The sequence below is a fragment of the Podarcis cretensis genome (assembly GCF_951804945.1).
Source record: "Podarcis cretensis genome assembly, chromosome: 3".
Classification (NCBI taxonomy): Eukaryota; Metazoa; Chordata; class Lepidosauria; order Squamata; family Lacertidae; genus Podarcis; species Podarcis cretensis.
Genome location: NC_137172.1, coordinates 47,688,582 through 47,701,638, shown reverse-complemented (window position 1 = coordinate 47,701,638; position 13,057 = coordinate 47,688,582). Strand labels below are relative to the sequence as shown.

Genomic DNA, 13,057 nt, shown 5'->3' with positions numbered 1-13,057 from the left:
TTCTTAACAGATTAAGCATTTTAAAAGTTGTTTTTTAGATTTTTACTTTTTAAACAAAGCATTTTAATGTATAATACACAAATTAGGCTGGCAAGATACATGAAACTTGATTATTATTACTTTTATTTAAAACCTACCCTTTAACCAGAAGGTTCCCAGCGCAGAAAGATCACTAAAATGTAACACAGCAATATCACATAAAAATTATAAAAAACAATGATCATCATAAAACAGCAATCCAGCAGTAGAATTCAGTTCTAAAATCAGTACTCAGAATCTATGAGAGGGAACTGAGGCAAAGAAAGTGTGGTTTGAACAAAGTTGAAATGAATCCACAGTACCAGAGGGACTTAATCCCAGGTGTGTGATAACGACACACAACTTGTAAGCCATTTATACTCTTCTCAAACAAGCAGACAAACTATTACAGAGACAACGATCACAAATCAAAATAACCTTTATTAAAATTAATATTGAAAGCATAAAAAACTTAAATGAGGAGAAAAGGACTGAGATTGCACAGTAACACTGTTGATCACATAGCAAGGAGCACATTAACTGTATAATTTAGAGGTACTACCTGTTTATCTGGAAGGAAACACCCTGTTCATCCTTAGGCCACAATTTCAAGGGCCTGAAGATATACTTAAGAGTAAGAGCTAACGTACAAAACAAACATAGAAAATACAGTTGCTTAATGTGTGCTGAACTATACTAAGAACATGCAGATGACCAAGACTGGTGGTGGCATTTTGGTGTTGAGCCTGGGATAAAAGCAAATGCTAAATAGCCTATGATGCCATCCTGTAATGGCGATTCATGGTTTACAGTGCGAAGTGCGGAAATCAATATCTGCAAAATTTGTATAAACTTCTGAGCAACAATTCTTCATTTAAACAGAACTAGCCCTGCTAAACTTCAGTATGCCATTTTGACCAGTGAGATGAGATCACCATGGTCTCATTTTGACTTGAAAGTTCTGAATGTACTGAATTATTTAAACAAAAAAACAAACAAAAAACCCCTCCATCTCCAAATTCCCTTGAATAGGAACAAGAAGGGTCATTGTTCAGTGGTACAGAACTTTTGTGTGTGTGTGTGTGTGTGTGTGTGTGTGTGTGTGTGTGTGCAGAAAGTCCCAGGCTCAGACTATGGCACCTCCTCATAGGGCTAGAGCACGGGTGTCAAACACAAGGCCCGCGGGCCGAATCCGGCCCGCCAGACCTCGTCATGTGGCCCATGTACCGGCCCCGGCCACTGGCCGCCAGCCTTCACCTTTTCTTCTCGCTTTTTTTTTTTTTTTTTTTACACAAGAAAGCTGCCTTTTCAGCGCATGCGCGGCAGCCTACAAGCCAGAGAATGTCTGCCCTTTAGCGGCGCTGGCCGTTCTACACAGGAAACCTCCACTTTACATGCATTCAGGAAACCTCCACTTGTTTTTATATTGAGCGCAACCGGCCCTTTGAGGGTGACCAAACTGCTGATGCGGCCCCCGATGAATTTGAGTTTGACACCCCTGGGCTAGAGGATATTCCTTTACGAGCCTCCATCAGGGTAGAACATTTTAAATAAGCAAGAAGAATATAGCAATTTAAATCACTGACTTACGGTAAGTTTTCCACTGATACTTCATATATATTTCCTAAGTGGTGCAAATCTGACTCCTAATCATGTTAACTTGCATGTAAATAGAGTATTTACAGTTTTTTACCCTTGCATTCTCATTTCCGCATTGCCTTTCTTTGTTGTATGCATTTTTGCATGTTTCCCTTTTTTTACGTATTAAGAAAAAATATTCCAATGGAGGGTGCTTCTTACCACCAGCAACTATGACAGTTTTTGAGGTTTAGAATGCAATCCTATACCCTTTTTTACCTGGGAATAAGTCCCATTGAACTTAGTGGGACATCGGAGTACATATGTGCTGCAAGTCTGGGATATGGAAACCTGCACAACTAGACAAATTTTGTCTTCTCTTCCCTCTTCCCTTGTGCTGCTCCATTCTGCTTCACTTTGCCTGATTCACCCTCACAAAAACAAAGTAGCAAATAAAATGAAATAGCCATGACCAATTGGCTGACGCAAGATCTGATATAGTTACTGGGCAGGCTAAAACGATTTGTTTTCATCAAGCAAAAATGAATTGCCTATGTTTGTTTAGTTGGTAGAGTATAAATATTCCTATCTGAGAAATGATCAAACGGGTTTGTCATTTACACTTGAAAAGCCTGCTTTAATGCAATATGCCTGGTAGCCTGGTAGGGCTAACATTTTTATAGCCAGATTATTTAACATTAACCTAGTTATCCTTTGAAAAACTTAATATTTACATTTTTTAAATATTAAAAATTCTGATATCGTCATCAATGTTTATCCACTATGACTTGGTAAAAGGCATCTTCCTATGTTTCTAAGGGGCAGAAGTTTTAACAGTTGTCTATAAGATAGGGGAAAGTTAGATTTCTAAAAGGTCCAGTGTTTTGAGATGTCACTAAGCACAACTCTTAAATAAAAATACAGAGGATTATTAAAAGTTGAGAGTAGATATTGCTCATCTTGGTATCAGAATCTCTCACGAATAGACACGCACACTCTAACTAGCAAAATCGAACTATCATATAACCATAGCTCTCAACTGTTCCCTTTTTTTAAGGGAAATTCCCATATTCCGAATAGGATTCCTCGCAAGAAAAGGGAAAAGTTGACAGCTATGCATATAACTGAAACCAAATAAGGCTCCTTCGTTAAAAAAAATAAGTCGACAGAAATGTTTAGTACAAAGGACTGGTTTTTAAAAATTGGCATTAGACTAGCCTTCCATGTAGAATACTTATATTAACTTAAGAACATACTGTGTTCTTAGCAAGTCAGTTTTGGACTAAATTATTGTACAGAAGATGTCTTGAGGAAAAGCATGCACCATCAGTAATGTTTTCTCCCAAAGGTCATTTTTAATTGCAAGGTGATTCAGAGAATAGTACACAAGAGCTTCTTCTCCCGGAAGGGATTTTCAGATGTGGGCACTGGAATAATAAGGGGATCTTCTCCCATGTGAGCATCGCAGTATGCCAATAAATCAGCCGCAGCCTTGGATACCTAGAACAAAAAACAAAAAAAAAGGAGGGAGGGGGGAGACAGAAACCTAAGCATCATCACTGCTGCCACAGGGCCAATGGAATCAGTTGAAATATTTCCACAGAGTACTGATTTGCACTAATAAAAGCAAAAACACACCTCAGAGCACATAGTCTTTATACTCAAACCTGGGCACTGGGCAGCAAGAAGGGTCCTCTTAATAGGCAAATGAGGAATGCCCTGGGGGCACAGCATGCCATCGCAAACCCACAAATATGTTGCTTTTGGTAAATGTATAAAGCAATCCTACATATTCTGTAGTTCATTATGATAATTCATTTGCCTTCTCCACGATTGTGGCTGTGCCTGAAAATGGTGCCCACACAGGCTGAACTGGGAGAAAGTGTATAATGTTTTTAATGTGAAGAACATGTTCAGCTCATTTGCTGTCTTGCTGCATCTTTTATCAGATGTTTTATAGTGTTGACTGGAGTATCAGAAGAGCTCCATTGAACTCTCAACTGGTTAAAACGAAACAAAATGAAGGAGGACAATATATAAAGACTATCATTATCTTTGTTTAAATGGCTTGTTAGACTTGGGTTAGATTTCAACAGTGATGTCTTTGTAGTGGGTGGTGGCTCTGAGATTATCCACATTGTTCCTTATCACAGCTATAACACCCAGTTAGCAACTAGCAGAACTGCAGCAAGTCCCAAAAAGCTCTCCTGGATATGACCTAGTGCAATAGGAAAATGGACAAAGGCAGCAGGGTGGGAGGAAACTAGCTACAGGTAATCTTCTACAACACCAGAGTAAGTTGAATTTCATTTGGGAAACATTTCCTTCATGTAACAGTACAACTTGGAACCACTCAGACACGGCTTCTGCTGGTTTCCTGGCCTCCCTCCCTCTCCACACAGTGAATGCAGGAGAGCAATTGTGGGCTAAACCTACTTATTGATAAAGACTAAACCAGTAGCACAGAACCCTCAAAGCAACTTCCACTTTTTGCTCAGTGTATATTGCAATGAGCTTCCTTGTCCAAGACATGAGGATAAGTATTATTTTATTATAATATATATATATGTATTACTATCCATAAATGAAATTAAAAACCATACATATAAACAAAAACTATGTAAAACTTTAAAATCAGAAATCATATCTGCATATAACTACCACTAAATCTTCCTTAACTGAGCCTTCCGATACTTGCTCTTTGGTTCTAACAACTTCCATTTATTCCAGTAAAATCTGAAATAATCAAAGACTGAGTTATTCTGTTTTATAGATTCATCTTTTGAGAGATAGTAATTTCGTGTGATGAATGTCTCAAAGTTAAAGGAGATGGATGGGCAAAATTATCTTTGACACCTCCCAGTTCCATGCTTCTCCATTAACTGAAAGTAATACTCCTTCCTTCTCCTGCCCTCTTTTATATACTACATATATATTAGCACATCCTCCACCTCCTCCTCAAGATAAAATGACTACTCAGAGGCTCAAGTTATCAAACATTTGAGATTTTAGTGTGAGTTAACAGCCTTGAGGAAAACTGTGGAATTTTACCATTACATTTCAGAGCAAAGGAGGTGATTAGAAGCAGCCCAAGTTAGAACATAATCCTGTTAGATACACTATAATTATAAGATTCAGTGACAAGAGAAAATGCTGCAATTACTACAGTCACCTTCCATGACAAGACAGACTTAATTGCTATTCTTGTGACAACGCCCACTCTGCTTTTGCTTTGTCTAAAATGAGCACATCCACAAACATCTCCATAACGCCACTGTTGATCTCACAACACTTATTTTAGAGACATTTGCTCAGCCTCTTTTTAAAAAAGGGAAGAGAGAAAACACAATAGCTATTGTATATAACTTTGCGTGATCTGTCACTTGTAATAAAAAACAACTACTGTACAGTGTTTCTTGATTGGAAGGCAGCAAGATCAACCCACTGGATATCCAGAGACATTTAGTTACACAAATGATTTATATCACTCTTGTCTAATTCATTAAAAATTTCAATAACATTCTTCCTTAAAAAAAAATACTCTCACAATAACAGTGGTGTAGGAGTTTCTGGATCATAGCTATTGCTCTTCTCATTTAAGCTATTTATTTACACACACACACACACACACACACACACACACAACCAAAACAAACAAAACAAAGATGCATCTTGTGGACTAATAATGTATTTACACTTATACCTCACTTTTCCTCTGATGAAGGCACAGTGGCTTACAAATGGTTCCTAGGCCTCTACTATTCAAGCAGCATACAGGATTAGACCCGTTTATCTTTAGAAGCAGAGTCACTTGCTTTTATAACTTCAAGCAAAATCTTCAAACAAAATCTGCTTTGGCACAGTCTTAACACTTTCAATACACATGCGCTTATGGAGGTGCTTTCAGAAGCTACTTTTGCTTTGTAGCTGAAGGCATCCAGTTTCAGTTTCTGACACGGAAAAAACAGCAGATTTGCCATTTGTGTTTTGCTTTTAATACCATTGCATGGTTGTGAATTCAACTTGTACCACCATTTAATTTATTACTGCAGAAAGTGAGCCCTTTGTACAGCAAGCTGAAAATGTAAAGACCATCAAGGCTTTAGAATGCCTCTGAATCCTATTTTGTTCAATGTAGCAAAAGTAAATTGTACTCTGAAAAGAATGCATCAAGTCTGACATTTAATAAGTACACTGACTCCTTTGGGAAAGGAAATGATGTACCTTTTCCTGAATTAAGAGGAGAGATGGCCCTTATCAAGAGAGAACGAGATTTATCTACAGTGAGAGGTGGCTACAAAGCTCGTCAAGAAATCATTTTGGTGTAATCTGATCCTCAAGTCAACAGCCAACTGATTTTCAGGCATGAGATGTACATCCTGTCAATGCTAGAAATGTGTCCTTTGTTTCAGCACAAGCTGACCAAATATTTATGCACCCCAAGAATAAACATTATATTATGATGTAATATATGTAGACATAGTAACAGTTTGAAATTTACCTTTATCCTGTCCAGATATGCCTCCATTTTCAGCTGCTCCACTGCTTTTCTTGCTTGAGATATATTTGTTGTACTGTTATTAGCCATTACCTCCTTCATCCTCCTTTTTCTAGAACAATAAAAATTACAGCATGGGGGAAATGCTCAAATTCCAAATGTAAACAAATCAAAGCATATATTCCTTTCTAGCCATGTTGTCATCCTTAGATCATTCTCTCATTTCAGACATCATGGCATGGAAAAGTGTCACAATTTACCTCCACAAACTCTCTTTTCTCAAAATTCTTCCAGTATATCCAATATCTAGTTTTCTTTACTAGCAACAGATTACTGTACACTTATACCAATCAGGTCAGGTCACATTTCTATGCTAAAGAAGGAGCCATAAAACAGATTATATATCAAAGCAGGGATAGTAAAGACTCAGATCTCTGTATAGCCCCCTAAGCAGTGGCTAGTGTGACCAACACTAGTGATCATGGCAGCCTACTAGCTAAATTTGGAGTATAAATTTCAGGGGGAGGAGGTTCATTTATGAAACATCCCTTACCTCTGGGGTCCCATGGGCAATATGGTGTGCTTTCAGACACCACCGTTGCAACCTGCCAAGGCCCCCTCCCAGGTTCCCCCCCACCACACAATGGATGGCACTGGGTTGGCTAGAAATAAAGGTGAAGACATCCAGTCACCCAGCCCTCTTATCTCCATTTCTCCAGAATGCTTCTGGTACATGCTTTTCCCATTTGGTGTCTGACTCGCCTGCTTTTTCTCTGGTTTGGGTGTATTGCCAAATATGCCTCTGGGTCCAAAAAGGCTGGTAGCCTATACCATACATGGACTACTCTCACCAAAAGACCCCACACAAGACTATTTTAAATTTTATGATCAAATCACTCCCTAGCTTTTTAGAATGGAGAAAGCTATCTCATGACTTGGTTTCTCTTAGCATTTGTCTCAAGGGCCTGCTAAGTCCCTGAATCATGCATCTGTCTTTCAACTGAAGGCTGATGAAATAACCTAGATGACAAGTGTAAGCAAATAGTGCTACTTAAAGACAAGTGTGGATTCACACTTGGTGTTAAATTGTTGGCTAAATTGGAAGATGATGCCTTTGAAAAGGGCTGAAAAGATGTTTCTCCAGTGGGCACTAGGACACTGCCTCCCAAGTGGGAATTGATTCAACGGAGTTGTTGACTGAGATCAAGAGAATTTCAAGAGAACCTCAAAATAATAATAAGAATGCAGATCTGTCAGCCCTTCAATTTATCCATAAACATAATAGTCAATATATTTACCCCAATTTATGTGTAGTACTTATTCTCATTGCATCTGGTGAGATGTAATTTTCAAAGCTGAAATTGATAAAATTACACGCACTCTTCTATGCCTCAAGAATACCTATTAGAGTTAGCACTGAATTCAGATGAATGCTGGGAGAGGTCTGCATTACAGTGATCTGACTGAGAACTTTGCTTCCAAGAAGGCTCAAAAAGTTCATTTCATTACACAGGGTACTAGGGAATTGCCTCTTAAATAATTAATCACTGTACCATTATTTATCAGTGAAATGGCTATCACCAATTCACCATATGTCCCTCCCATGATGATGCCATACAACATGCTTTTTTAAGAGGGTAGGCTTTCTCTGTTTCTCCATCACATGTGGAGGCAACAACTTGTATTCATATATTTGCGTTGTAGTGTTGATATGCTATATGAATCTTTTCCACTCCAGTTGTAATAAAAATTGGCCACAACGCATGCGTTATGATACTTTTGTTCGTACTTTCATTGAAGCTTCATGTACAGTCGTACCCTGGTTGTCGAACGCAATCCGTTCCGAAGTCCATTCAACTTCCAGAAATGTTTGACAACCAAGGCGCGGCTTCCGATTGGCTGCAGAAGCTTCCTGCATCCAATTGGAAGCTGCGGAAGCCATGTTGGATGTTCGGGTTCCAAATAATGTTCACAAACCACAAATCACTTCCGGGTTTGCGGCGTTCGTTCAAGAGCCAAAACATTCGAATAGCAAGGCGTTCGGGATCCAAGGTACGACTGTATAGAACTGAGTGAAATTTTATGCCTGACTTGCTTTCACATCTTTAAGGGCCACCATAAATGACTGCCATTTATTTCACAGCAGGAACAGTGATGTCATCTCCTAGAGCCCCATTTTCCAACTCTGCATGCCAAAAACATTTTTCTCATAGAGAAAACGCACCAAATAAGCTAGGCCATAGAAGAGGCAGTTTACATCAGCATGCACAGCTATGAGTTAAACTGCCACTTTTAGTTGGAAAAATTCAAGAGCCTCTTTATTATCACCAAACAAAATGAGGAAAAAAATTCAAGTCCACCCAAACTTTTAATCAGGTAGGATGTTAAACAAAAAATGTGGGAAGGGGGCATCGGGGGGGGGGGAGGAATATTGCCTCGGTACTGAAGCCATAATATCTGCATTGGCCCAAAGTTCATTTTTTTGTTCTATATAGCCTAAGAATGTGTGTGGCTAAACAGCGCTGGTGCTTCCGGTTTTACTTCTGCACATACACACTTTTTGCACTCTGTAAACTGAGAGTCATGGATGTGGTGCTAAACAAAACACAGGATAGCCCCCCCCCCCCGGAAACCAATGTTTCTTTGTTGCTGGAAGCATTGATTTTGAGACACTTCTGTTAAACGCAGAAAGTGGTGGAAAGTTGATAGCAGATAGAGGTTCTTATTACACAACCACTGCCTTGCAGTTCAGCTGACAACTTTTATTTGTTTTGGACAACTGAGGCCAATACAAGCATATCCATCTATCTATTTCCAAAGTCAAAACCTGAACAGAGTCTAGCTTTGGAAAACTATATCTGTGTGTGGTGGGGGTAGGCAGTACAGCAGGAGAGGGTCTCTCTATCTGCACAGCCCCTATGCATAGTCCCTCTATCTGCAACTTAAGGGGGACCCACCCACCTCAGAGGTTTTCAGCACCAAATCAGGGACTATTCTTCGGCCCCTAAAAAGATCCTGAAGCTGGAGAACTGGACACAGACTGAGTGAAGATTGAGTTCAGCACCCATTGTCTATATAAAGGACTATGAGGCATGATATCCCCTGTGAATTTTGATCGGTCCCAGCTAGTCTAATGTTTTGCGGTTGTTGTTGTTTCCTTTTTAATGAATGCACTTAACAGTGAATGTAGGGGCAGATGGGGCTCATCAACCTGGGAAGGAATCCCATCTAGGAGAAGGAAAACTCTGATCCTAATCCTCCACTGCCTTGCAGGCTATCTTTAGGAGAAGAAAAGACTAAGAAGTAAACCTTGCACAAATCCAGAGTGGGGTCCCAAAGATGGTACAATGGCACCTTGTATGCCTCCTTCTGGCAATTCCTGCAGCCAAGCTGGTGCCAAACATATTGCTCTGCTTTCCTTCAGACTACATCAGTGAGGGCAAGGGGGAACGGGTCTTGTTGTATGGGCAACCCAGAACCTCCACACACACTGCCTGGACTTATGCCCTGGGGAAGTCACTTTGTGATACTAACTCAGCAGTTTGACTTCTCTCAAGCCAGACGGGTGCCAACAATTCAGCATTGGATGTACGCATGGATCTATTTTTACAGTAATGGGAGAAAAGCACTAAGGAGAAAAAGCATTACAAATCCTAGTTTTGCATTTTGACAAGTTTGCCATAACATAAAAGCCCTCTGAAATGAAGCCAAAGGGTTATCTAGTCTTATCATCTCTTTCCCCACTGACCAACCAGATGCTTATGGGAAGCCCACAAGGACAGTCCTCTCCTGCTGATGTTTCCCATGGATTTATCTAATCCACTTTAAAGCTATCTAAGTATGCACTGTGTGAAGAAGTGCTTCCTTTTTTCTGTCCCAAATCTTCCACTGCTTGGCTTCATTGAAAGAACCCCCCCTCCCCGGTCACAAGAGAAGAAAACCTCTCAATCCATTTTCTCCACCACATGCATAATTTTATGGAGCCGTATCGCGATGCATTCTTACTCGTCTTTTGTCCTTCCTTCTCCTCATGATTATGCTTATGCTGTGCCAGTTGTGCCCTGCTCATCTCACTCGGGACACTGTGATACCTTCTGCAGCACAAGCTTCTATTTGCACTCAGGAAGCTACGAAACTGGGGGGAGCGTGCACTAGGAGTCTGCCTGTCTTACAAATATTCAGATTTATTTGAACAAGATTTTCAAATGCATGTCAAGCAAGAGATATCTGCTTTCAGCAGGAGGTCATCTTGATAAGCATTCTCACACAGCTCACACATGTCTGCAGAATTCTGGGAAATACGTGCCAAAATTGGCTTATTGCCTTTCCTGGCTACCATCTCCTTTGTCTACCATCTCTCCACGTTCATAATGTTCAAATTGTTCTGAACAAGCATCACTTTTTACATAATAACCCCTCTCCAATCAGTATTGCAATGGCCACTGGAATCCAGGATTTTCCGGGTGATCTAGGCAGACATGAAGGCTCTTCTGATAACAGAGGCTAGGTTGCAGGTTACCTTTAGGGAAACTCACAGTACCCATTATTTCTTACTAGTAGACTGACCCAAGTGAGAGGTACCAAAGCCATTAGGGTTGTGATGCTTCTGGCCAACAAATCACATGTGAGCCATTAAAATACAAAACTGGCACACTTCCTTCAAGTGGTATAGAAACCCCCATCTTGTCTAACCTAGAAAACACCAAGCTTCATTTGCATCAGGTTGTCTGGAACTCATTCCTTGGACCTACAAGCTCAACCGCAGAAACATGTGCACAATGGAAAAGTATGTTTCAGAGCAAGTACAGAGTGCATAGCCCAACCACCCATTTCTGATGCCAGGAAATACATGTTTTCAAGATCGGGCAGCTTACACCCCACTATTTTTCCTTGTCAATCCATCTCCCTACCCCAGGGAGCCATTACCTTTAGGATTAGGTAGAACACTACTCTCACCTGGAAAGACTATCCCATTATTCAGTAGTTCCTTCCCAAGTTACCACATTTGCGGATAAGCAGAGTATCCTTGAAGTCAACCCTGTAAGATGTGCGAGTGATTAAAATATTATTTTCTTACATGCACTCAGGACCCGGGTCTCGCAGGCGTATCTCTCTATAAGGACTAACAGGCACTTATACACCTCGCAGTATTTTGCTCCCTCGCCCATCACAGAGAACACGAGATCGACAAACGCTGGAACCAACCCACGCGAAGGGATCCCTGAAGCTTGCGCCCCTGGGAAGTCTCCGACTCCCGCCCCAGATTGGGCGAGACACCGACCCAGACCCGCGGTCTGCTGCTTTCCTTTGCTTGCCTACTTTCCCATTTCCATTCCTTCCTTGACTCACCCCTTGCAGACGACGACGGAGGCTCGGGACTGTCCGAGAGACTCGACGGCGGAGCAGCGCGAAGCGGCCACCTCACGCCCCGGCTACAACCAGGCTCGCGTCAAGGCGCCACATGCCTGTCCGGCGCGGGGGGTTGGAAGGAGCACGGCCGGCCCACCACGCCCTGCTAGACGCGCCTCCCTCCCGGAAAGGGAGCCGCAGGGCTGCTCAGCCGCCTGCCCTCCTGCGACGGGAGAGCCCAGCCAAGCTCTTCGCAGGCTTTGAGCAAGGCCGACGGGGGCGCGCGCGCGCCCCCGACGGAAAGGAATTCCAGCTCGTGACGTCAATGGAGTTGGGTGGGAGAGCAAGAAAGAGCGCGCTTCCATACCTACTAGCTACTCCTGGCTTCTCATGTGTGTATATAGGGCAGCCCGTCTGCGGGGTGTCGCGTGTTGTAGGAAGAGAGAAACGTGTGTGAATTTCCATCGCGCAAATTAAAGTGATCAGAGTCTCTCTTTCTCTCTCTGCCCATCCAGCAACGTTTCTGCCTCTTAAGCAACGCAGAAATTTCCCAAGAAATAGGGATGTAACGCTAGGAATTCCTTCCAACCCATGAAAGCTAACATAGAGTTTACTGTTTATATAGGCCGCCATATTATTTTGGTATGAACTGGCAGAAAGAAAGAGGCACTAAATCAATCCCAATGTTTAAATAACCAAATAAAGCTGTATCCCGTCACATGGAGTGGGCCCTGAAAGAGGTGTTCACGGGTTCACTTTTGCACATGGGGGTCGGGATTCGGGATGACACACTTATGGGTTAACTGGGTACCAGCAAAAGAATATTGCTCATAGTAATAGTGTCACAAACCGATTTGGATTTGATTAATAGGGAAAGGTCATCCAGTCTCAATCTGTAATTTAACATGACAAGTGTGAGGGGTGAGTAAGAGCTGCTTCACACTTTGAGAAGGAATCGTGTTTGCCAGTGATATACAGATGGTTCCCATAGCGAACATGAAAAAGTGTGAAGGACAAAGAAGCGTTCCTAAAACATTTTGTTAGCCACGCTCCAAGCACAGAGGACCTTGGCAACGGTTTTAACACCATGTGTTATTAAGGTGCCTCTACTCTTCATACTACTACAGGGAACGCTAATGGAGGCTCCGCAAAATAATGGTGTTACCAGAAAATGTTAAAACGCTCTTAACTAATGGGTAGTTGGGAATTATAGCTATGTAAGGGGGGGGGGACTACAGCTCCCAAGGTTCTTTGGGGAAAGCCCAAGTGGATGGTGAGGATGTGACATTAGGGCCAAGAGGAGCAGCCTCTGGCTGTTCCTCCTGAGCCCCAGCCATTCCCCACTATAACCATGCCTGGGTTCCCAAATCCAGCCTACTGTTAGGTGTGGAAGATGCTCTCTCCTCACTTCTTGCTGGCATCAGTCTGTCTCGGGAGACAATGGAAGATGACGTCAAACTGTTGGAAATTTAGAGCTCCTGCTATGGCTGTAGAGACCGATGTGGGAGACATGTTTTGTTGCAGCTGGGGCAGATGAAGGCGTCCGGTTGTGCTGCTGGAGATGCATCATGGTGTTTCTACTGCCTGCATTCCTTCTAGCAGTCATTCCTTCTC

At 41.8% G+C, this 13,057-nt stretch overlaps 1 protein-coding gene across 4 annotated transcripts; it reads right to left on the bottom strand.

The window, feature by feature from the left end:
* Window positions 1-439: 439 nt before the first annotated feature.
* Window positions 440-11,733, bottom strand: GNG4 (G protein subunit gamma 4). Of its 4 annotated transcripts, none has more exons than XM_079971227.1 (4): window positions 11,444-11,733; window positions 6,098-6,206; window positions 1,513-3,096; window positions 440-1,161 (listed from the first exon to the last, which is right to left on the bottom strand). In XM_079971227.1, the coding sequence occupies exons 2-3, from the start codon at window positions 6,194-6,196 to the stop codon at window positions 2,968-2,970; spliced, it is 228 nt and encodes a 75-aa protein (XP_079827353.1). In that variant the 5' UTR covers window positions 6,197-6,206; window positions 11,444-11,733; the 3' UTR covers window positions 440-1,161; window positions 1,513-2,967. The 4 variants fall into 4 exon arrangements, with proteins under 4 accessions (XP_079827353.1, XP_079827356.1, XP_079827355.1 ...); XM_079971230.1 differs by lacking the exon at window positions 11,444-11,733 and adding an exon at window positions 11,172-11,260; XM_079971229.1 differs by lacking the exon at window positions 11,444-11,733 and adding an exon at window positions 11,051-11,137.
* Between the last annotated feature and the right edge of the window lie 1,324 nt (window positions 11,734-13,057).